Here is a 26,607-nt window from a genome sequence, read left to right on the forward strand (position 1 = left end):
GTGACGCGAGGAGGTAGGACACCCCAAGCGCAGAACATTGTCCATGAAAACAAGCATTGTTTAGGGCACATGGGCGTGCAGCCAGTTTCCTCGAGAGGCCATCCATTTTTGCGTGCCGGATATGACTACGACTACTCGACGAAAAGCCGGATGCGCACCATTTCTTCAACACGAGGAAGGCGTAGGGGGTAAAAGTGTGCGGGTTCAAGGCCGTGTGCCTGGAAATGCGGGTGAAATTTGTTCCTAAGCTTAATTATGACGTGTCTTGTTCTGGAAGGGAACGTCTACAGACCCTATATTAACCCGTCGCAGATAACTCGGTTGCACCAGTCCCTGCTTCGAATCGAATCTTTCAGCTTCAACTAATACTTCCAATTTGCCGACTTACCTCCAGTTCTCCAATATGTGAGTAAAAGAAACCTGCGCCTTCTAGTCCGTTACACGACTACCTCAGTTAGATTTTAAAAATTCCACACATATACTCCGGCCAACGGAGGAATATTTTCCTGAGTTAAAACCGTTTCTTTTCAACCTAGTCATTCCCTGTCCACGGAAATATTTCACGGTTTATCTATTTCATACGGTTTAGAAGTTAGGAGGTTTATTGACATGGTACGTGATATGCGCTACCACGTATCACAGCAACTGCCCACATTCATTCTTCCATGCATGCTGAACAGCGAACTAGGAGTAAGCCGATCAATGAAAGGGTTATGGCTAAAGCCCCTCCTCTTCGAACAAGGCGCGTTCTATGTGTTCCTAGCAGAGCAGTGAAAGGCATAAAAGCGCGTATTTTACCCGCATTCGTGGAGGTACGTTTTTAAAATTAACTTGTAGTTTGCCCGTTGAATATTACATATTCGTGTACTAATCGGCAAATACCTAGTCTACCATCGTGATAATAAGTCTTCCTTCTTACGTTGTGACTTGATTGACTTTGAATAGTTTTCAACATTGCTATTGCTGGCACCCAAGCATGGACCACACGTTTTGGTTAGGTTTTGTTAGTTTTCCTCCAAAATGCAAATGCGAGATTTGAACACGTTCTACGGTGACATGGACAAAGGCAGCAGCATTAGAAACTTACCTACATATACGATTGCCAAAGTATTCGGGGTTTTAATCACCATAGCATCAAACTCCTCATTCACGCAAGTTATTTTTCGTGACCGGCAATAATAGAATTCACGCACAGAAGATGCATTAAGGAAAAAAATAATAATTTCACTGTGTTCCCGATGTAACGGGTACTTAAATGTGGAAACAAGTGATGTGATATGGCATTTTTTGTTTTGCTTTTATTGCACAACAGACACAACTTCCGCGAAAAATACGAATTAAGTAACAAATCAGCATTCCAAGGTCAGAAGTGTACAATAAGTTTGTGCACACCAATGGAGAATGCATTGGCGACAGCGAAATACGTTATGGGGATACCAGCGTGACAATAGAGCCTGAAGCAAACTTAGAGAAGTCATTGTAAAGATAATAAAGTAAATAGGTCGAAATCTTCTTCATGGCTTACTACCGCGGTTTTACACTTCTTGCATTTCTTGTTTACACCTTCAGAAAAAGCGTGCGACCTTAGTTCAGCTGTAAGAGGCGGCAGAAACGAAGATACCTTCTGTCCTCACCGGGTGCGGCGCAAACAAGCATACTGATGTAACACTGCTTTTCAAATGCGTGTTGATGGACGCTCCACTGCTACAATTTTGAATTTCGCAGTTTTTATATTTTCTAATACTTTTATCTGCCGACACCCGTATTCATTATGTTGAACATGCAACAAACAGCTACATTTATACGGTGTAGCTGTCATGGCCCTTCCTGAATACCATTATTAAAAAGTTAGAGGACAAGGGCAGTACAAAACGCACTTTCCGAGTTGAATTAAAATTAGGGGTCATTGTTTATTTATTTATTTATTCATAAAAGCTTTACATTCCCCGTGGCAGCGCATTGAGTAACGGGGAAATTTCAAAAGTTACAAAGAGACAACGTAGAAGTTTCCGGCAGGAGCTTTGCAACAACAAAAAGTATAAACGGTAACCGATATTTAGAGACAAAGTGGGCGACATTTGGAAGTATACAACGCTTGTTGGCTTTAACACGGCGAAAGGGGGATCCAATCTGGAAAAAATTGAAATACAACATAGTTACAAATCGCAGAAATACCCGATACATTAGGAATTTAAGGAGAGGGTTAGACGGTGTAGAACGTGAGTATCAGACGGCGGAACGGTTGGCAGATTAGATATGCGTGATGTCCTTTCAAACAGAAACGGTACGAGGCAGTGCTGGTGAATTAAATGCATTAGTCTTACTTTTTATGCTCATGAAGCTGAGCTAATTATGTCATCACGCGAAAAAGAATAAGGCGTTCGAAATCGTAGCCTGATTCACTTATTGGCGGAAACGTATTTGTGGAACAGTCCGAGAATAACAATATAGTGGTGGCTATGTAATGGCAGCAGTAGAAAGTGTCGTTTAATATGAGTTACGCTTGAGGTGAAATTGCAGTTAGTTAATATGAAGCTGGCTGTTCCGTTTTTAATCATGTCTGCACCAGTAACGTAACTAAATGAAAGTATCCCTGATCTCTCGCACACAATATATATTCGAGGCCAAACATGTTTAATATTCCTAAAGCGTACCAAGGCTTTTGATAACGTACCGCACATCAACTTTCTAATAAAAATTAATGCTCTATTCACTAATGATCAGTTATCGAATGGTTTTTGTCGTACCTTAGCCAGAGAGAGTATTTTGTCATATGGGAAGGCTACCGATCTCGCTTCTCGCCTGTAGAGTCTGGTGTACCCTAGGGAAGTGTATTGTTCCTCCTGCAATTTGTGCTGTTTATCGATGGCGTGCTGCATTAAATTACTATTCCAATCGAACTGTTCGCAGATGACCCCGTATTACACAACCGTATTGAACCGCGTGCCCATCAGACTGAAATAAATATTACTGTGTTAAAATAAAAAGTGTGACAACTGACCAATGATTAAGGGAACAGACAAAAAACTGTACATATCTGTCACTAGAAAGGGAAATATTTTTTATTACGATTATTCTATTCAAGATTTCTCGTTATCAGTACTTTCAACATTTACGTATTTTGAAGTTTACCTGGGTTCTAGTTACCAATGAACCTGTAGATTATGTTTGTCGGAAGGCCAGAAAACCTTTGTGGTCACTTATTAGAAACGTTTATGTCGCTACCCCTGCAGTGATATGTATAACACGTAAAAATGTTATACGACAATTATAGAATATGCTGAAATTGTGTGTGGCCCGCACACTTCAACACACCGTTGTATGGTCGATAAAACCCAACGGCTTCATGCGGGATTTATTTTCAACTAATATTGTCGTTGCCACTTCCCCACCCAATTATCTGAACGTGCTCAACTTCCTTGTATAGACTCAAGAAATGAGACTGACCGATTAAAGTTTCTTTAATTTATTATTCGTGACCATGTTAAATATAGCAGATATGACTATTTCCGATATCTTCTGATGTCTGTTTTCGTAATCGTAAGAGCATGTATATCCCACCTCCCACTACAATACAGCTTTTTTTCTACAACAATATAGCAATGGATTATGTTATCAGACGCCACAGTAATCAGTTTCTTAAAATTGTGTGTCTTTTACACACTGCATTTTCAATATGGCAATAAACTGAAACTGAACTGAACTGTATTGTCAAGAGCACATACCTATAAGCGCAATAACGTGGCCAAATGTCAACCTGTGTTTCTATCGCATGTTACAGTTGCCTCACGTTGCACCTCCTAACTGTACTTCGTGTTTGCATTTTCCGAAATGTACTTTCTTTTTAATCCTGAAATATAGTGTATAGTCACCTCCCACTCTTGTAATACCCCAAAACTGGGCTGACAGTATAAAAAAATAAATAATTACATAGTCATTGGTTAAGTAGTTTTGGTGAGGGCACCAAATGGATGAGGCAAATTCCAATTGTTACAAAATGGAGGTTTGTAAGTCAAGGTTTTCAGTTTTAGTAGGGTATTTCGCATGTTTGGGAGCAGCGAGTGTGATCACTTTGCAGATTAGGCGTGATGTGTGGGACTCATAAACGTTTTGCTATAAGAAGAACGCCAATGTACTTATACGTAGATGTTAGCCAAAGCACAGTGCTATTCAAACAATAGTAAAATTCCGAGTTTACCGGTTTATGGCCGTTGCCTTCCGGCACACCGGAACTAACAAAAGTGGGAACAAGAAATTGTTAACAACACTGAACTTCTGTGAAAAAGAAATGAAATTTTAAGTGCAGGATAAAAAAAAAGTCACGTAGTATACCACACAATTTAGAGATGATTTGGCAGTGACGCACGCAGTCAAAGCCAATAGGAAAGTCAGGAAAGATACAGTCGGTTTGAAGTTTGCTGTCCACGTTAAACTACAAGTGGATCATTAGTTCAAGCAGTTTTGTGTCAGAGGACATTCCCTTCCTAAAACCACGCCGGTTATAAAAAAAATTGTCCGTGTCGAGTTCACTATACACGTGTGAACTGATTATGTACTAAGCAGTCCAGAAGATGCAAGTTATAGATATGGGTCGGCAGTTACCAGACGAGTGAATATCTCCAGTTTGGGGAATTGGTTTCATTTTTCTTATAGCCATTCCGCAGGTAGCCTCTCAGATGTAAGGAATTGTTGAAAAAAAAGGCATAAGATCGTGCATAATGCAGCAAGAGTGTTCTTTAGTATCTTTGAATTAGTGTTATCGGTACCGGCTCATGGGGATATTTGAGGTTACTATTGATTAAATCAATGCCTCACGCGGTGACAGTAACGGGTTCAATACATGCGCCTTTAAATTAAGGAAAGGTCGACACAACGAAATAGACCTCTTGAGGGAAAACAAAATAAAAACGTGTTGCATACTGAGGGGCAGTCAGCGCTAGGAAAAGGTATGTTGTCAGTTCCGCAAAAAGTAATTCTGGCCGCGAACACAGACTGGCACGATCACTCTACACAGTATGGTGCTGCGGAAGTTTTACAATGTTTTACAACGTGCTTCAGAGACCCTTTCTGTTCCAAACTTGTACGTTTCAAACTTGATTAAACCACTCTTCATCAAAATGTCATGGTTCTGGAGACAAGATTATCAATGCCCAAAAGACGTACATTTTTGCTTTATACGGCATTTCTAAAGCCTCCGTGTACTACCTGCGCAGATTCCACCCGAATAACTGGCCTTCCAACGATTAAGTCGTGTGAGGAGTGGTGATTGAAGATAATTCTCGAACAGTAATTGATGCCAAAAAACAACGCGGGAATATCATATGTCGCACTTTTTCTCATTGCAGAAACAACCCAACATGCGCATCCCTACGCTACCCAGAAAGCCGTATACTCAAATCATCGATGGCGTTCCCAGAAATCCAAATTTCGACCCTGTCATCTTTCGTAAAAACTTCAGCTTCCGCGCTTCAGAGGGAGACCTCGTCCAGTTCACGCACCCGAAGAGCGGCACAAACTGGGTCTTTCACATCACGCAACTGATTCTCAAGAGGGGCGAGCCTGTCCGCAGTGCGCAGGAGTACACGGACAACCAGCGTTTCATGGAAGGCATGGAGCTGGACGAGTGGAGACCGAGACTGCCCATGCGACCCATCCTGACCCACCTGCCTCCACGCAAGGAGACCATGAGCGACGAGGCCAAGTACATCTACGTCGCCCGCAACCCGTGGGACGTGTGCGTTTCCTTCTACCACATGACCACAAACTTCAGCACCTTCCGCTTCCAGGACGGCACCTTTGACGAGTTCTTCGAGGCGTTCCTCAGTGAAGACTGCGGTGGACACGGCAGCTACTTTGACCACGTAGCCGCCGGCTATGCCCTGCGATACGAACCAAACATGTTTTTCGTGACCTACGAGGAGCTCAAGCGGGACACCAGAGACGTTGTTCTTCGACTGGCCTACTTCCTGGGCGAGGAGTATGGCAGAGAGCTGGAAGAAGACGAAGCCTTGCTCGGCAAATTGCTTGAAAGGATTGCGCCGGAACAAATGAAGGACATTGCAGTGCTCGACTTCAGTGGTGTTTCAGATCCCGAGTGGAGTCGCACAATGCAACGACTCGACGTTACATTCAAGGACGGACACGAAGGAAATAACAAGAAGTATGGACTTGTTAGGTAGGCCAAAGTGGGAGGCTGGAAAAAGTATTTTTCACCTGAGCAGCTGCGGCGGATGGAAAATAAGTTAAAGGAGGTAGATGAAAAGTCCACTGTCATGAACATGTGGAGAGACATACGGGAAGAAGCAATTGCAGCTTCCAGTAAAGGTGCAAAGGCTCCTGAATAACGTTTTGTTTAGCGTTCAATAAAATACATGACTTTGGAACTGGATTACAAAATATTGTGTGACACAACATAGCTACTTCTTTTTCTTTTGGAAGGCGCTATATTTTGCACAAAGCTGGTTTTTTAGATTGCCACTAAACTATGAAACGTTTGGTGGTTGTTGGAGTCGCTAATTTTGTTGAATGCTTTCCGCCTTTACATCATGAATTTAAAATAGGAAACAAATTTTACTCCTCCTAATTTTCTGAGAGTGGTGCGCAATTAGTCATTTAAAACTCATTCTTTATTAAATCGCACAGTTTGAATAAAGAAATCACGAACTATTCCCGCGATTGCCTGACTAAATATATCATCTATATAACATGGCCGTGAGGTGCAATCTTTTATTTCGACAGCACTTTGTTTCATCTATTTGTAATGTGTTGAAGGGGGTACACAATGTGGCTATGGAGATTGCCACCAATTGCCATCGAGAAAACACACATTTTGTGTCGGTACTAATTTAGTTTCGCAACAATCTGATTTTGACACTGTTAACTCAACATCGCTGCAAACTTGGTAATATGTTGATCTTATTAGCTATGGCACTACAGCAGCCTAATATCTCGGATTTTCAAACGTAACCATTCACCCTTTAGCGACCGAAACTTGCCTTTGTTATTTCCACCGTCTCTCCTTTTTTGGTAACAACCAATATGAGCTTAATACCTCCTCCGTCCTTCGAATGACATAGCTAATACTGGTTAACAATAGGAAAATAACTGTTCACCCATTGGGGTTTCGATATGCGGTTTACGATACCCGTGTCGGTAGCCCAAAAACGGCTCCTACACCACGTGCCGCTTAGCACTCCCTTCCCTTAGCAAAATGCGGTTTCCGGTACCCGTGTCTGTAGCCCACAAACGGCTCCTAAACCCAGTGCCGCTTAGCATTCAATACATTGTCCTTCTAATAATACCACCACAAAAGGATGGTGCTGCTGAGCAATCCCATTGGGCGGACCCATTCTATACCATGAGGTTCGCATGAACACATATAAAGGAGGGAGTGATGATATGTAATGCCCTGGAGCTTTCATAGGAGGAAACGCGGTCTATAGCGCGTGTTTCGCACTATTGAATACACAAAAGCGCACGCTGATATGCAGCTGTTACGTAGTGCCAGCAAATGCCACATCGCTATGCAGTTTTAAGCATTGGAGCCACCGGTGGCCGCACCCTGGAGAAGATAAAGGTGTCGGCACAAGCGAGACCACATCGAAAAACTCATAAAGCTTACTCGCAGTGCATTGCGCGGGTGAGTACTCAGCGGAATTCAATGGGCAATTATTGCTTTCGCATTCATAACCAATGGAAGTGCTTAAACAAACTCGGGGTTTCCGACCCGATTTTTTGTAATAAAATATAATGAAAAGTGCTTAGTTCGATCTTGAGGATTTAAACTAATCTTTAATAGAAATATAGGAGAAATCTCTTCTCAGAATATTTATTGCTGCAAAATCCCTTTTTACCTTGAAAACAAAACTCTAATAGAAAGGGTGACCAGATTCTGTAAAGATCTGCTCAACACACTTTTCGCTGGCTCAGCAAGGCTCCGTAATTGGCTAGAAATATGTATAGACTTTGCAAATAAGTAGATGTGTCCAATGGCGCTTACTCAATCGCAGTCACGATATTTTGAAATTCCCACCTTGAGCTGCCCTCACCATTAATGCAACGAGGTGGTGCTGGCTTGTGAAAAACCGCTGCAAAACAGTGCTTGTTCTAACACCTGCTCTAAATTTAGGGCGCTCTAGGGGGCCGGCTTGGCGTCGTAGCTCCTCCGCGGTCGCGCTATCCAGCCAACGCAGTCGCGTTGGCTGGATTTAGTGCAGGACATTGAGGTGACATGCATATTTAGGTATTGTACCAGGAAATATCATTTTTTTGTAGTGTTGATGACGGCATTTCTAAGCAAAGCATACGCACACAAGCACACTCTTTTATTTTGACCCTGAGGGTCTTAGAAATGGTTTGTAATAACATTAACTAATTCCCTCAAATTGTAAATAGCTTGAATGACGCGCACGAAGCTTAGGTCGATATAATGTTTTCAACTGTGTGCGATTTGGGCGACGATCACGCTCTAATAGCCCAAACACTGGGAAGCCACTTTTATGTTCGTCTACTGTACAGAACCGGCTTTTCCAATACGGCGCAAAATATGAATTATAAAAGGTGATAGGCTGCACACTGCCTAAGCAAATGCAAATTATACCGAAACACTGTTACTTTAAAAAAATGTTACAGGCAAGCATTTAGGACACATTTTCTGCACAAACTGTTTGTCTGATAGAAAAAACACACACAGGATTCAGGGTGTAGAACCCAGGCCGTGACAGTAGCTACACTCCACCTCAAATCAAAGATGGAAGGGACGGCATTTTTAGCAGTTGATCAAAATCCTAGTTTATTCGGCATCAGAAAAATTAAGAACTACGCGGAAATTACTCAGGATGGCATATGATGCGCGTCGCTAAGCAAAGCATTATATAGCTTCTTACAGGTGATTTACAGGTTGAACAAATTATTTTTATACTGACATCCTCTGATTTGGAAGGTACACCAAAAATCGGAGGGTACATCCAATTTCGAGGGTAAATCAAGAGGGTAGCGCAGCATTCTCTACTCAGATCAAGTTATAGGACAGCAAAGGCAAAAATTGTTCAACCCTCTGTAAGCGGGGTCCTCTCGCGCAATCCAAAATCGCGCTCTACCATCATGAAAGCTGCTTTCTAACAAGAACAAAACTTCGCAGGAAGGGCCGCCTTATGCCTACGAATGCATATCATTCTATCTATTACGCCCATGCCCACACATCAGGGTGGTTGATGCATTGCGCATGGGCAGTTGTTAGCAGTTTCGTCGCGCGGGTATCCCTACTTTGAATGCCGGGTTCCCTAGTTCACTTCTATCGGCTGTATCGGAGACGTTGCTTCGAACACTGCAGTGTAAGAGTGTCAATCCTGAGGTGATAGTCGAAAAAAACGATAACTGTGTTGGTACCGTATTTCCATAAAGAAGGTGACAATCCTAAGCGAGTTCCTGCGAAATACCGGGTGTTCATTGTGTTTTCCGCACCATGCAAATAAGGTGAGCTCTGTAGTATCGTGTCACTGGATAAGGTATCAGAGTACAGCCACTGAGGCACGGAAGTCGCCAACTGCGGCCATTTTGGTGTTTATAAGTGTTGCAATATTGCCGCTTCTCCGTTCTCGCCGCTAACGTAGAGTGGTGTGTGTGCTAAAAACACTGCCGAAGGGGCAGCCAAGCGGTATCTTCTGACTCACTTCTGTTGCTGAATTACTGCTGCATGCGTTAACTTTGATTCACATTCTCGACGACGTAAGTCATGCGCACCCACAGAGCAGGGGGGACACGCTAAGGGTATTGTGGGCTCACCAAATCGAATAAACAACTAAATGGTGGTGACAATGCATGTCGCAGTGTAAACAAATGCATAGTGGTGGGAACTGACCAGTAATCAAGGCAGCGCCACGGAAGTATAGCAGAAGAGTGCCAATGCTCTCAACCCTTCTCTATTGACCCTTGTGCAGCGGTATCAGCGGCAGAAAGAAGCCTAGTCCATGCGAGAATACACACCCCAGCATACGACGTTACGTGCTTCAGGTATCCAGAAGATGTAAGCAATCGACATTACAGATGTCCAGGAGACGTACAATTGAGGTCAAAATTATATATATTCAACGTTGCAACAACTACAAAAAGCACATCCAAATCACGCAAGGAATAACGCAGAATCTACCTCTCAGGGTACATTAAGATGCTGTTTATGTGATGTTACCTTAGTGGTACAGCTGATGGATATTGTTGTGGTAGGCATGCAAGACGTGTATGTACGTGTATTCTACATTTTTTTGATGTCTTTGGTGCCAACATTAGTTTGTTATATCCTTGTCGAGTGACGTTAGTATGATATTGTTGAGATGAACATGTATCCGCAAAGGGTGTATATTGGTCTATGGTCTGGCATCAGTGAGCACGTGCGCTCAGTGCTACCTTGGTCAAATTACCACCTAGCTTTTTGTACTTTCACGCAGCAAACAATCCAATGTGAGGCATTGGTCAATACCCCACTACGCGAACTAATTCATCTCTGGTTGTGTAATGGTGTACAACACGCGGGGCTTGCGCGGAATAAGAAAAGTGCGGAAGTAATCGCTGGCCAATACACCCCAGGGTATTTACCAGCCTCAATGTGGAGTAGTTTCTGATCGTAAATCAGTAGTGTAGATAGTGCCAAGAATTATTCGCATGCACCGATTAGCACAGGGTGATTACGGCAGTGCATTAGAAGGGTTTTGTTGCTGTTATAGTTTTGTGGTTCATAATAGTTATTACGATGATAATGCACATGCACGAATCCCTACCTGGTCATTACGCCGAAATAAGTCACCTTTGAACGTTTTTGGCTTTGCTACAAAGCTTGCTTACGCTGCAGGTGAGTGTATCCGTAACTTTGTGGAGCGTGAAGCACTTGCTCAGGATCTCGTGTGGACAATGTTGGCGAAGTATTGAAAATTTTTATAACGGCAGTAGAGATTTCAAGAACAAGGAATGCGATATTTGCACACAAGACATTGTAAACACACAGGCATACTTGGTAAACAAAGCACAATATAGGTAGATTCCAACTTTAATAACAGCCCGCCACACAGCTCTTTCATTTTTTTGTACAGCCTCATGAATTCCATAAATAAAAGCCAAACGTTAGAAGTTCGTCACTTTTTAACGCCTTATAAAAGAAAGGAAACAAACACTAAAGCGGTGCTTGCGTTATCCGACAGAAATAGCCAGCAATGAGGAAACTGTTAGGAAATGTTTCCTGTGGTAACTACTTTCAGAAAACGTATCTCTGCAGGGAAAAGACCCATCCACATGTGCCATTGACACTCCCCGCTTTCTTTGTTGACGTCAATGTATGCGACGTTTCATATCTAACGGGTTCATTGAACGAGTGCAATCCAGAAGGTTTTGTGTAGCAGTTATATTCCATTTTGAAACCACAGACGCACATTTCCGTTTACCTAGACGTTCACGACTGCCGGGCATGACAATCTTAGAAATAAAAAAAGGAATGCCCCACTATGTTAGCCTGACGCTTCGCAAATGACTGAAAGATGAATGCACTTTTCACTGAGATTCAAGTTCATAATGCTTTGGCCCTATATACACAAAATCCGTGCTTTTTCCCCTCTACAAATCCTAATGCACGCAGAGCTACAGCTAAAAAGGGTCCACTCAACCATTTCAGTTTGCTCTCACTGAAGTGCAGCCCAACCTCATTCATGTGACGTCAGCTAATCCACGCTATTTCTCTCGAATAGCCTACTCGTTTACTTGTCACTTTGAGCAAAAAAATGAAAAATAGGACATGCCTCTTGCCTCCAGGAGCAAAACTGTATGCAGCGAAACTGAAAAAGAAACCAAAACTGCTTCGTTTCTGTGGATACGACACATACACCATACTTGCAGGGACAGTTTAAATTTTAACGAGTGTACCCGAATTCGATGCTTCTATATATATATATATATATATATATATATATATATATATATATATATATATATATATATATATATATATATATATATATATAGAAGCATCCCGGAAAGAACGGCGGATTTTTTCTCGACTTATATTTTCGCTTATTTATATCTGTATCAAAGAAACATGACAAACACACGTCATTCGGCACTATTAAATATTTCGGAAACAGCCGAAAAGCACTGGCAATGACGACTGCAACATTTATATATATATATATATATATATATTTTCTACACTTTCCTTCTTTCTTTCCACATTCTTCATCTGTTTCAATCACCTACCACATCCTTCCCCTTGCTTTCGGAGGTTTTCTTTTCTGCCCACTCTTATTTCTTTATATCTATATATATATATATATATACTTGAGAAAATGGTAGATGCACGATTAAAAAAAAAATAGTGGTTTACTGACCTTTCGACTGGAGGACCAGTCTACATATATATATATATATATATACACATAGGGTCTGGAAACATAAAAACTCACACAGAGCGCGAAAAATAAGGTCAATACAGACAGAGACACACACGAGAGAAACGTCTACAGCCTGTCATGAGCGGTCAACTGGCCAGTTGACCGCTCATGACAGGCTGTAGACGTTCGCGTCACGCCCCGGGGGTTGAAAAAGAAGGTCCCCTTCTCCCCGCGTCGTCTGAGTTGCGCTGGCTACCACCCTCAAGCGTCAGATACAGTTGTAGTAAATATAAATACCCCAGAAAGTGAAGCAGAACACAGTTGCCCAGATAGCCGAATTGGTAAGGCATTCGAGATCTAATCGAAAGGCGTGGGTTCGGTCCCCACTCTGGGCGCGTGTTTTTTTTTCTTTCTTTCTCACGTAATAATTAAAAATTAATAATAATGTAACGTCACTAACGGTAAAAAATAGTCTAACCACTCCCCTATGCCTTCTTTGGCGTTGTAGGCTGCCGGCATTTCTTTCTGTATTTCCTGACGAGCCCCTCATTTCAAACCCTATTATCGTGCGAAAGCTTAGCGAGGGCCTCGCTTCTGGCAGCCTTGATGCCGCCAGTTGACCGCTCATGACAGGCTGTAGACGTTCGCGTCACGCCCCGGGGGTTGAAAAAGAAGGTCCCCTTCTCCCCGCGTCGTCTGAGTGGCGCTGGCTACCACCCTCAAGCGTCAGATACAGTTGTAGTAAATATAAATACCCCAGAAAGTGAAGCAGAACACAGTCGCCCAGATAGCCGAATTGGTAAGGCATTCGAGATCTAATCGAAAGGCGTGGGTTCGGTCCCCACTCTGGGCGCGTGTTTTCCTTTCTTTCTTTCTCACGTAGTAATTAAAAATTATTAATAATGTAACGTCACTTAACGGTAAAAAATAGTCTAACCACTCCCCTATGCCTTCTTTGGCGTTGTAGACTGCCGGCATTTCTTTCTGTATTTCCTAACGAGCCCCTCATTTCCAAACCCTATTATCGTGCGAAAGCTTAGCGAAGGCCTCGGTTCTGGCAGCCTTGATGCCAAGGTAGCATAAGAGGGTTTCCCGCCAGTTGACCGCTCATGACAGGCTGTAGACGTTGGCGTCACGCCCCGGGGGTTGAAAAAGAAGGTCCCCTTCTCCCCGCGTCGTCTGAGTGGCGCTGGCTACCACCCTCAAGCGTCAGATAGAGTTGTAGTAAATATAAATACCCCAGAAAGTGAAGCAGAACACAGTCGCCCAGATAGCCAAATTGGTAAGGCATTCGAGATCTAATCGAAAGGCGTGGGTTCGGTCCCCACTCTGGGCGCGTGTTTTTCTTTCTTTCTGTCTCACGTAATAATTAAAAATTAATAATAATGTAACGTCACTAACGGTAAAAAATAGTCTACCCACTCCCCAATGCCTTCTTTGGCGTTGTAGACTGCCGGCATTTCTTTCTGTATTTCCTAACGAGCCCCTCATTTCCAAACCCTATTATCGTGCGAAAGCTTAGCGAGGGCCTCGGTTCTGGCAGCCTTGATGCCAAGGTAGCATAAGAGGGTTTCCCGCCAGTTGACCGCTCATGACAGGCTGTAGACGTTCGCGTCACGCCCCGGGGGTTGAAAAAGAAGGTCCCCTTCTCCCCGCGTCGCCTGAGTGGCGCTGGCTACCACCCTCAAGCGTCAGATACAGTTGTAGTAAATATAAATACCCCAGAAAGTGAAGCAGAACACAGTCGCCCAGATAGCCGAATTGGTAAGGCATTCGAGATCTAATCGAAAGGCGTGGGTTCGGTCCCCACTCTGGGCGCGTGTTTTTCTTTCTTTCTTTCTCACGTAATAATTAAAAATTAATAATAATGTAACGTCACTAACGGTAAAAAATAGTCTAACCACTCCCCTATGCCTTCTTTGGCGTTGTAGACTGCCGGCATTTCTTTCTGTATATGTATATATATATATATATATATATATATATATATATATATATATATATATATATATATATATATATATATATATATATATATATTTATATATATATATATATATATAATCAGATGGGGAAATAAGGGGCTCGTTGAATAATTACAGAAATAACGGTTGGCACTCAAGGGTGCCTCCGAAAGCAAAGGGGAGAATGTGGTAGGACATAAAAGCAGAAGAATAATTCCGAAAGACAGAAAGAAAGTGGAGAAGAAATGACCGCCGTGTGGGATCCGAACCCACGACCGCCTAAACACGGAATCTGGAAGTGCGCGTGAGCGTGTGTGTGTGCGCGTGCGTGTGTGTAGTTGTGTGTGTGTGCGTACGTGTACGTGTGTGCGTGTGTGTGCGTATGCGTGTGTGAGCGTGTGCATGTGTGTGTGTGTGTGTGGAAAAGGTCCACACCCATTTCTAGGGGACGGGATTTGTATTAATGGTTGCTCTCTCGGTTGCGCATGCTGTTATCCCTCCTTAACTCGAAATAGTAAAATCGAGTAAAAATTTCATTATAAGCGGAGTTTTCAGTCAACCGAAATGTCGAAAACTGTGATCATCTCACTAAAATATGGGCTCGTTCTAGTAACAAAAGCTCAGTTGCGCGGAGGAGCTTTCGCGATAAAGGCAAAATATATCGCAGGAAAAACTAATTTTTATTATTGCAGAAAAACGGCTTGATGCTCGCCTGTTAGACGTCATTCACATCTCGGCCCAGAAAACCGTTCTTGAGAATCGAATGAATTTTTTATTGCCGCTTCTACGTTGTACCTAGTTGGAAAGCACGCACAGCACGTTTTTTGTTCGTGCCGTTGTAGGCAGGTCTCGAGAATCTTCGGCATCCAAATAATCAGCTTCGTCGTCCACAGCTATCCGAAAGGTGTAGGTGCCATACAACATTCCGGTAATGGGTACACCTGCCTTGTAAGAGTACGTACTCCGCGGAAATTTGCCGATGACGGCAGCGTAATGCGCGTAGTGGCAGCTAATCATTCGAAAGGAGAATTGATGATCCATACGTACCGGACTTTGCCTTGTGTACACGCGGTCAACATTTCGAGATTTCTGTGGGCCCCTGAAAAGACGTTTCGAGATAAAAGGGGAATACATATATCTTATGTGAGGTAAATGCATGGCGAGAAAAAGATTCCACTAAACCGATATTTCCACATATCCGAGTTCAAGTTAACGAGGGACTACTGGGCATGCATACCTATATATATATATATATATATCCTCTCGCTAGACCTTTATACGGAGCGAAAAAATTGGGTGTGCAATGTTACAGATACATTGCAGTAAAGCGACAATATGACGAGCATAGGAAAAAGAGGAACCGCAAGAGACAAAGTATACGGGAGGCAACTAAAATGTAGACTGACACGCGAGACCAGACACTTTTTGCTGTACACGAAAGTTAAGGTTCTGGTCTCACCACGACTGATGCCCGTCTGCCGCACCAGCCACTCATGTCGGTGACGGTAGAGTTGAAGGGAACCGCGAAATGTTTTTGCGCTTGCGGTGGAACCTCGGGGCTACGCCGCGAGGAGTAGCCTCAGGCCCATGGAGGTTTCACTGCAGTCGCGTGAGGAAGTGCTGAAATGGTGCGGTTGTCGTGTTTTACATGCTTACGTCAGGCCATTGGAGCTTGCGGAGGTTCCATGTGTCAGCTCGGACCTACACCGCGAGCCCCCTTGAGGAAACGAATATAATGGCCAGGGCTTCCTGGAAAAAACCAGAAGGAGCCACCAGAAGAGGCCCGGGACTGGGCAAGGGCGAAGAACGGGTGGTCAGAACCCGGCACAAAACCCGGCGCACCATGTACTACCAGCCTTTCCAACTTCCGCTTTAGTTACTACTGCGACATCGCAATTTGAGTTTCTATTCTCAGAAGTTTCCCCTTGTCTATCGTCTCTGCCATAAAGTCTGGTGTAGAATCGTTCTGCTATGTTTATTGTCTCGTGTACGCCGTGCGTAATGTTACCCTGCTCATCTCTCAGTGAGTACATCTTGTTTTCGCCGATTACCACCTTTCCCTTAGTTGCTTTCAAGCTGCTGCCTATTTTCAGCGTTTTCTCGATCACTCCCATGTCATATGTACGAATGTCGTTTTTTTGCTTCTGTTGATCAGTTTGGAGAGCTCGGCTAACACAACGCTATCCCCCGACATTTGACATTTCATTGACTTGACATTTCACATTCATGTCATTGGCAATTAGTTCCTTTGTTCCAATAGTTAGCCTGTTTTTTTCCTTACATATTGCGTCTCCAACAGCTAGGGCTGATTCACTGTTTGCCGATGTTCGATGGAAATTTGGCCTGTATACACTGACCTCGTTCTGCATGTTCAGAAGCGAGGATCTGTTTTAGAGAGTAATTTTAAACTCCTGGGTTTTGGCTCTGACTCACCCCATGAGCGGTTTCTTTGTTTTCACGAGTTTTCTTTGTTCTTTTCTGAGATTCATCCTTAGCTGGCATATAATTATCTTAAGATTGCTGCTTCGAGCCTTACCTAGCTACTCTATTTCTTGCACGATACCCGGGCTGTCCCCGAAAATGAAGTTAATTTGTTTTTTGGTTGTACCATTGGGACTTTTCCATGTCCATTTTGTGTTCTTTCATTTGTAGAAGAATGTGTTCACCAACCTTGAATTACTTCTCTCGTTCAATCCCACCAGTGAATCTCCTCGACTGTTGCGATTGTCTCTTCCGCATATTCCCTCTCAGTTTTCTCCAATTTCCTTCCTACCCAACTTTGCGTTAAAGTCTCCTGTCATAATGGCGAACTGCATTGTGGCTTGGTTCAATTCTGACTACACGCCCCCGTAGAAGCTATCTACGCTGCATTATCACAGCTGGTTGCTGGCGCATATGCGTTTACGAACTTTAACCTGAATCGCTTGTTCAGCTTCATCACAACAGCCGCAAATGTCTCGCTAAAGTTTGGAAGCTCCTCCACGTTTCCTGCTATTTCTTTGTGGAATAACATCCCTTCCCGTGTTCTTTCTTCTCCTGCGGTTTACTGTAGTATAGAATATGCCCGCTAGTGAGCTCCATGACACTTTCTCCTGTCCTTCTAATTACGCTTAACCCTATACTATCCCACTTAATCTCCGAGAGCTCCTCTAGTAGTACACCTAAGCTTCACTCACCAGACAAGGTGCGTATGTTGAACGTTCTTGTGATTCTAGAAAAATCCCAGAATGGTTTCCGGCGCAAGTGGCTGCTTCAGTCACCGTAAAGGACAGCGTGAATAAATTTCGGGGTAGAAAGGGTCTCAACACCGTAAGCCCCCCACCCCTACCCCACTGTATGTTCCTGCCCGTGAAAGGTACGGTGACCGCCTTCTGACAGCAGCGGTATTCGTCCTCCGCTTCTTGACCTGCCATCCCCAGTGACAGTTTTGGTGAGCTTAGTATAAAAGCAGCGGTAAACAGGTCCCCGTCGTACTCAGGGCAACCATGCGCCATTGACAAGGCAATGATTCGGCATTGGCAAGCTTTACTGCGGGCCTGCTTGGCGAGCGCACGCCGTAGAGTAACATCATTGCCAGCGGCTTGGCGACCAGCTCAACGAGCTATACATAAAGGCGAACTTGCAATTATATGGAAAATATGCATATAGAGTTCAAAACCTTCAGTAGAACATCAAAGTAGTGAGAAGAGCCGAACTGATTTCTGCTGGAGAAAATAAGGCGATTATTCTCGAAAACTGCTACCTACGGATCTGAACACGCTATTGAGTGGCTGCACTAGGAATGGTAATAGAGTACAATCGGCGGTTCTCATTTACCTTGGCGAAATGTTTTGATTGCCTTATATGCCTTTTTGACGACACTTCCTATCCTCAGGGAAGTTAGAACCATTTGTTTCATGTCTTGATAGCATAAAAATTGGAACCCGCGTTGTCATTTACAGAACCGTATTTACACCACTACCAGAAAAGCGGAAGAGCATTATTAAAGAACAAAATTTGATGAATGAGTTCGCTTGCCAACAACCTTGTTTAAATACGGAACCGGGAATAGCCAGGTAAAAATACCTTACACCAGGAAGGATGCGACTGTGCTTGGGGCTCTGAAAGCATATGATTGAGAAATGGAAACACGTGTGCAAGCAGAATGACGTGCCACTGGTAAATTTCACAGCAGCTGCAACAGCAACATAAGGTGAAGGAACGATTTTCTATTGTTCTATAATGAAGAAAACAGGGAAAAGTGAAAAGCATGTAACATGCTTTTCTACATTAAATAAATATTGCAAAGTTGTTTCGTTTACCGGAAAGAAACTATAAGCGATTTGGGAAAATATTCACATTCTTTTCTAGATGCCGTTATTTTTGCGATGCCTTGAAGCCCGGAACCCAGCCAAGAAGGCGTTGCGCAAGGCAGATAGCTACACGCCACATGAAGCTGTACACCAAGGCGTTGCACGCAGCGGCCAATCATTTATATTCGGCAACGTGCATGTTCACCTTCCTGCCAGATCGGCTCACTCTATACGGGATCTAAAGGAAAGAAGAAGCAATGGGTAAAAGAAATCAGGCAGCGTCCAACATAAAAAGCATCACAGTATGTCCGCAGTGCTCGGGACTTTGACTTAAACAATAAAAAAAATTGGGGGAGCTGGCACTAGTGGTGCAAGGCTGGAGAAACAGTAGAGCTGGCGGCCCCTCCACCTTCGTCGGAGAGGCGGCTGTTGCCCCTCACCGAGATTCTCGAACTTGCCGCTCAGAGTTCTCCGTGACTGCCAGCCTGGAGCGTTTGGTCCGCAGCCTTTCATGTCTATCCCAACCTGGACCATGTTAGCACGCGCTAGAATCCGCAGCAACCGGCTTCGCGAACTCGGCGTCCGTAGCACGAGCGATCGTGTGCTTTTTTTTGAAGGGTGTACGCTGGTGAATAGTTTTCTTCTTGTTTTTTTTGCAAGCTCCTGATGTGGTGCCAGCCCAAGCGCAAGCATGCAGGGGCGACGCCTGGCCACCGGACCAAGCTCCAGCTTAAATATCTCTGCTTTTAAGACGGGCTCATAGCGGCTTACTTGCGGCGGTCACGCCTATGCGAGCGAACAAACTAGTGAGCGAGTCAACTTACGACCGAGCTAGCGAACGGACGGCCATGTGAAGTACAAAGGCAACCCTAAAAATAACCTAAAGGAAATATTGCTGTGCGCCCGGAATGCGATGGTAGCTCAATCGAACAGGCGCCGGTTTGAGAACGGGATGAACGTAGTTTTGATTCGCACCGGGGGGTGCATTTTTTCTTTCTTATTGGATGTTTGCTGTTTGCGTTGGGCCACGTACGGCCGGGTTAAGCAGCTCCTCTGTCAAAACTGACTTCACAATGGCTAGGGTTTTCAGTCCTTGGGCCCTTTCATAAACTCATGGTGCATTCGCCATGTTTGTTTTTTTGTCGCACGGAAAACATAACCAATCAGGGACGTATAGCCCGTATAGGTACAAGGAGATGTAGTCTGATTTGACGCTAAGATAAAGATCACAACAAAGCTATAAAATATTGCGCATGAAAGACATGAAAACGCTTCGGATGTATTATAAAATATGACGGCAGCTCGGGCTGGCAACAGGAACACATTTTTAGGTTAACATTCACGCCAACACCACAAAGCGTTCAGGTAACGTTGATTCAAAAGCGAGCGAAAGGTGAGTGTTAAGCTTGAGAACATCACACTCGGCGTTTTGCCATATCTTTTTAAATGCAGAGCATTTCTTTAACTCACATGTAGCGTCCGCCGTGCATCCGCAACAGCTCAGCGCGCAGGTGCGCCCTCTCCCCCACTCCTCCTCTCCCGCATCACGCTGCCCTCCTCTCTCTCAAGAACAGGTCCGCACCCCTCCCCCTACACTATATCAAGAATATTACTTATCGGCACCTGGTTTCGATCCCACGACCCTGCGGTTGGAACGCAAGGTACATGGTGCTCTACCCACTGCGCCACAAAGCCGACACAGAATGAAAGGCTACGAACGCGCTTTATATCCTTGACTCATTCAAACTACGTCAAGAAGCTGCTGATACAACGCATTCACTACCTGTGGGCGGAACGCGAGGTACATGGTGCTCTTCCCACTGCACCACAAAACCGACACAGAACGAAAGGCTACGAACGCGCTTTATATCCTTGACTCATTCAAACTACGTCAAGAAGCTGCTGATACAACGCATTCACTACAACCAACTCCCCAAACACAAAACGTTAACGCAATACACCCACCCCCTATGCGACGCATTTATATCTTTCAATCACTGTTAGTAACATAGTTGAGCTCTCTGCTTCAAAGCAAGCTTTGTTGTGTTATCACCTTCTTGGCCGCCACCGCCGCCCCGCTATTGTTTGCAGTTATGTTACAATTTCATTGTTTGATCAAGGGAAAAATACGGCGGTGAACATTCGTTGTGTGATACGATAAGGGCAGTGGAACGCTTCGCCTGATAATGGCGGAGCATCGGATACGGCGGGTTGACTCTTTCCTCAAGCTCGAACCCAAGCAGTGCAGTAATGAATAAACCAGCCGGGTCTCATTGTTAATTTTATCTGGAGTTCAATCATGTGACCGCCATTTTACTCGAAGCAATGTGGACAAATGCCATGTGTTGGTTCCTTTGTAATGGGAAGGCTTGTACCATTAGGTTGCCGTTACGCCGAAAAAATATTTTAGTTAATTGAAAAACATAGAAGCAAAATACGCGGCGTAATTTTTGTGCTCCGTTATCGCTGACTTAGAACAAATGAATATATATATTTATTTTTCTATAAAACAGTTTCAAACCTAGCGTCGTGCGAAAGTGCGCCTGCTGCAAGTTCCCGGGGATTTCACGGTGCCGAAGGTGGTTAAAATGTTTTGCCCTATTTCACGGCGACGGCAGGTGCCATTTTCAAGCTCGTTCGTACCATCACGTCACTTCTAGGCAGGCTGAAGTTGCCAATGTGTCACGCAAACGTCATGGCCAACTGTTGATGTTACGTTACGTCTACACAGCCTATCCAAGAGAATGGATTGGATGACAAAGAGAGTGCGTGAAATACAAGCCGTACTCGTTTTGAATTGCAAAGACCGGCCTACGATGTCATGTCCGCGGCATTTCGTCAAGTTTTTTATAATCGGCCAAGAATAATGCGCTTTCAGTACAGAGAAATGAGGCAAAATTTAGAACTGGACGTCAGTAAGCGTCATAAAACGTCAAAATGAAGAAAGCACACACAACCGCTTTGTCAACCCGAAGCACGTGACCAAAACTGAAAGACAATCGGTCAGTTTTCAGCGAATTCACAGTTCACGGTGAATATACGAAGTCCAGAAATTGCCCCTAGACACTTCCATGTTAGCGAGCTTCTGGCGCAAACATTGATCGTTCCTAGCCAATCCCAGTTAGAGCGCAGGCAATTTATTCGGTTGCTTATATTTATCTTGGAGCGGAATGTAAACTGAGAAACTTGGACCGAGCTTGTCTTGGTGGAGATTAGGGTGGTTTTCGCGGGTATGTTGTGTTTCAGCGACATGAGAATTGGCGCCACAGCTGTGAGCTTGCAACGACCGCTGTGACATCACTAACCAGTCTGCTTTGTGGGCATGTTGACAGGCCTATTTGCAGGGTCAAAATGGGGTTACGGTAAAGATGAGCCTAATGACTTGCCAAGATTCTTCAAACACATAGCTCATCAATCTTCGTGTTCGGTTTGTCGACGTTTTCTATGCCCAAAAACACAAGCATTAAATAGTTCCACCTTTACAAAAAGAAAAAAATAGGCATTGTGTACTTCGGGATGTGTGCTGAGCCCGCGATCAAGAGGCCGTGGGTTTGATTCCCATCCAGTCTCAAAGTCTCCTCAGTTTCATTTTTTCTCTAATATCTTATCTTGTTTAAACCAGTGTGACGAAACAAAAAAATACCGCCTCGGTTACGTTTTATGTTCGGGGGAATTTCATTTTGTTCCGGTGCAGCTCCGGTTCGACTAAGTCAGGTTCGACTAAAGCACAACCCTAACTGGTTCGCGAGCCGCTTCGGAGAGTAAATTAATATTAAAGTGCGAAAACACATAGTTAAAGGTATGGAAACTAAATACAATTCTGGCGCATTGAGAACACTGCTTTTCCCTGTAAAAGGTGCAGAATTTTAAATACAACAGTAAGTAATTAGGCCAGATAATGAGGGAAAGAGATAACGTAGTGACCATTTAGAAGCTGGTTTCCCGCCCAACCCGTATGTTGCCCTCCCGTCTAATTAAAGCAACCACCAACGGTCATGCTGTCTGTGGGCTTTACATTCTCCCACTTTTTTTGTTTTGTGGTTGAAATCGCACCCCTGTCTCCGCTGGTTACCCTGAACATAAAACCCCTTAAGTTACGCGTTTGTACCGCCGCGTCACAGTAAGTCTCTTTTTTTTGCCTCCTGAAAGCAGCTCCGAGCAGTTCCAAGCAACCAAAACCGCCATATATGTTCTATGGGCAAATAAAATACGGAGCGGCTTGGAGCTGCTCAGAGCTGCTTTGAGCAGGCAAAAAAAAGACTAATTGCTAGAATTGGCAGAGGACTTGTTTTTGTATTTTTATACCGGCGATATACTTTTTTGTGAGTTGTAGGACAAGTGAAAAAATCCTACAGCAGCCACGTAAACGCTATCGATGAATTCGATTGTTTGGCCTCATCCGATAATTTTTGTGGCAGCCCCCTTCTGGAGAATGTGAGCTAGAATTTTGTATGAAATGAGCTCTAGCAACGCTGAGTCACTCTTAAATGCTCTGATCACTGGAATGCCTTTTCAGGTAGCTATTATTGATGTATGCATCAACATGAATACATCGCAAAAGGGTGAACTAAAGGGCTTGTTGGTACATCATATCATATCAGCGCTTGTGCCGTCTATTACTTGCTCAGTCCCATCTTCCGCGCTGTTTTCAAACGATATGAATACATCCACGTTCAGGCTGACCATCAACCCAGTTCCGTCCGCGATGTTTCGGAATCGGGAAAGGGATTATGCAATTACAAACTGAAAGGCTGATTAGACGCGTGAAGCACAACATGGAAATCTTTTGGGAAGACGTTCTTTAATTTTTCGAAAGCGCTTCTCCCCCTCCTGAACCAAAAGCAGCGGAAGCAGAGCAGCGAGTTATACCAGTCAGAAAAGTGAATCTCCGGAAAAAACCAGCTGTGAAAGACACAAAACCATTGAACAAGTACAGAGTATGAACTCTGGGTAAATGTGACAGTTCAGGATCGGCTTGCCTTTATTGATGGGCGCATTATTTCTTGAGAGCCGCGTTTTTTATCCTAGACGAAATACGTAGCCCCTGCGGGTTGGACGATTACAATTCCTTGGAAAAAGACAGATAGCTTGTCATACGTTAAGAGTTTTTTTGCCACGTATCTATTGCCATTATTCGAATATGCGAAAAAATGCCAAATCGTCGGCTCTAGGCGCTCTAAAGCAATTGGCCGCGTATCTGCTTCTTTGCTGTAAATTTTGTCCAAAGTGCATAGCGCCCCCTCTCTTTCCCGCCTACTTTTCACGCTGTTTCTCTCCTGTCACGGTCCTTCCGCGTAATACAATGATGGTGTGCCGAATTTAATTCAAATTTCCCGCGTTCGCTTTGCTGCCGGGTTATTTGTTGGGAACTTTTTTTATTTTGTTAAGAATAATTGTTTTAACGCGTTGTTTCTTGTTTGATTCCGCAAAACCTGTGCCACAATTTTAATTTATTCGGAAGATCTGCCACTATCACTAATGTAGTATTGTTCGCCTTTGAATATCCCTAATATTTGCCATTACTGAGAAATGTTGACAAGTATGAAGCATTGTTCCAACTTTAGTAGGTTGAAAATTGTTTTGCTTAAATATTCTTCTCGTTCAACAGCCGCTCTCGTTCAATTTCGAGCGAGGCGACTGAATCAAGGAACGCATAAAGAGACATAGCGACAAAAATTTTCCTTTTGAAGTGGGCCAAAAAAGGCTATCGTCTATAAAACTAACTAATAACACCAGACGCCCCGACTCCCGCGGCCAATTTTTATTTTCCTGATTTGCACCTCTAGTCAATTTCATTTGGTTTGGATTCGCAAAATATTGTAATCCATCTCAGCCTACTTACTCTGCGAGTAGTGAGGGAAACCAGGGGATCCCATTGCGAATTGACGGTTCTGGATACCGACGCGTTCAAATTATCGGGAGTTTTCCCTCATTGAAATATACCGGGCTGTGCCGGGACCAGGGTGTCAGTTCCAATTAGCGGTAAGTTAAAATTAACCGAGTTTGAATTAACGAGCTTTCACTGTATTATTCTTTGCGCCTCGCACATTTCGTGCATGTTGCACGTAATTAGTGGCGGAATTTCTCCTCTGTGGACTTTCCAATTGGCCGTAATAGCCAGCGTAACAAAAGTTTACAAAAGAAGGGCAGAAGCGCAACAACATTTTTAAAATAGCTTTTTGTAGTTGTAGTTGAATCACGGAAAAAAAACATGACCTACAAAGTGCCGTGTTTTAGCGGTAAGATAAGCAGACATTATTTGCAACGTCAGTGCTCACTTAGAGTAACCGAAATACGGAATTGGCAAAACAATGATGAAAAATTAGGGCCGAATGCCACAAGACACCTAGATTCTCTTACTCATTGCTTAACTACTAGCCTATTCCTTATAATTAGGATGTTTCAATTGTTAAACTAGCATCCGTACAGCGTTAAAATGAAGTCGAAAAATTCAAATAAGTTTCTTTAAAACTTCGCACAAACTAATATTGAAAAGTATTTCCCGGCAACAGTACTTTATTTCCGTTTCGGGGCTGCGTGGTGCAACGTACACTTTTCTCGGCATAGGGGCAACACAGAACGAAAATGTTTCATTTTGCAGCAATTCTGAAAGTTAATATGTGCGGCAAAAAGACACAGCCACGTGTCCTTGGCAATTTCCGTTCTTCTTGTTGACTGAGATGTGTGGGGTGTTTTATACTTTGTGATTTTGCTGGCCGAACTCTGGTAAGGAGGTTTCCAATTAGGAGCGTTGTTTTTTTTATAAATCACACACGTGCCTTTCAAATTGTCAGCCAGATACCCTTGTAGCGGCCACGAATCGTTTACTGAGAAAAGGAAGCAATGACGTGTATTGGCAGGCGACGGAAATGTCACCAGGCACAATGAACTTTTCTCGGAGATTGAAGTTGCCTCTGCTGTGAGTATTGCTTCACTATATTTGGTTTTTTCTCTATTCCAACTGTTTGTTTCTGCCTAAAGGTTGAATAATGGCTTCGAAAAAAAAATTCTTTAAAGTTTCCGTCTTCACGTCTGCAAACACGGTAGGGCCTGCAAGCGCCAATTACTCCACTTGTTACCAATACTGAATAAAAAACCTCTAAGCAGAGAGTGCTCCAATGCAAGCAAGTGGGTTTATTTAGTTTAGCTGATCAGTGACTTTCTGAGAAAGCTGCAACTTCCGGTTTTAGCACCTGAAAAGCAATGTAATACATCAGTTTCTTAGAACCTGCCTGCTACCGCGGTTCTTTAACGGCATAAGACGTGTCAGTGAAAGCTGTGACTCCAATTCGTCAAGGAGCCCCGAGGGCTATTTTTGACCTTCGAGGAAAAGAAAGACATCTCCAACTATACCGCGACTCCACTACACCATAGAACGTGGACCAGTAAACGACACAACGCAGGGCGGGGATGTCAATGTCATCTTATAAAGTACGGTGAGGAATTGGGTTACATAGTTTTGCATGATGACTGACTGCTTCTCAGGCTGCAAGGACCACAACATAATAAAGACAAACCAACCCAACAAAGTTGTCAGCACTAGTGCCAACGAAAAACGGCTTTATTACAAGTGTAATATTTTCTTGGGGTTCAAAGCACGTGAAGAGGTTGCTGGAGTGAGGGGGCGCCCGTCAAATGAACCGGCGCGACGCCATCTTGCTAGGGGAGAAGACGCATAGTTGGCGCAGCGCGCGTTCCGTCCGTGCGATGAAAAGTGTTGTTGATTCGCCTTCGCACCATGTAACGCGATCAAAACAAGTACGGTTGGTTCATGCGTGGCTTACGGTTGTGCAAACAGTGTGAATGCGGCGCCGGGATTCAAATTTCTCACGTAAGTTGCACGCGTGCAAGTTTATTCCAAAGAAGTCATGCTGGTTGAATTGTGTCGCGCAGTAATTGCGCCTTCAACTATCAATTTCTTTGCTGCTAGGTATAATAACGATGCTGAGTCAGTGTCTTTTGTGAGTGTCTTTTTTTTGCCGT

General features: G+C 43.8%; 1 protein-coding gene across 1 annotated transcript; it reads left to right on the forward strand.

Annotated features, from left to right (window-relative positions):
- The first annotated feature begins 277 nt into the window (after positions 1–277).
- LOC144145576 (sulfotransferase 1C2A-like) lies at positions 278–6,927 on the forward strand. The gene is made up of 2 exons (XM_077677227.1): positions 278–405; positions 5,346–6,927. Exon 2 carries the CDS (start codon positions 5,358–5,360, stop codon positions 6,177–6,179), a length of 822 nt encoding a protein of 273 aa, XP_077533353.1. The 5' UTR covers positions 278–405; positions 5,346–5,357; the 3' UTR covers positions 6,180–6,927.
- The last annotated feature ends 19,680 nt before the right edge of the window (positions 6,928–26,607 follow it).

This window comes from Haemaphysalis longicornis, unplaced genomic scaffold (genome assembly GCF_048455015.1).
Source record: "Haemaphysalis longicornis isolate Haplotype H1 unplaced genomic scaffold, Haemaphysalis longicornis Haplotype H1 scaffold_7, whole genome shotgun sequence".
Lineage (NCBI taxonomy): Eukaryota > Metazoa > Arthropoda > Arachnida > Ixodida > Ixodidae > Haemaphysalis > Haemaphysalis longicornis.

Coding starts and splice junctions, on each gene's coding strand:
- LOC144145576 (XM_077677227.1), top strand. CDS start 5,358: ATGCGCATCCCTACGCTACCCAGAAAGCCGTATACTCAAATCATCGAT.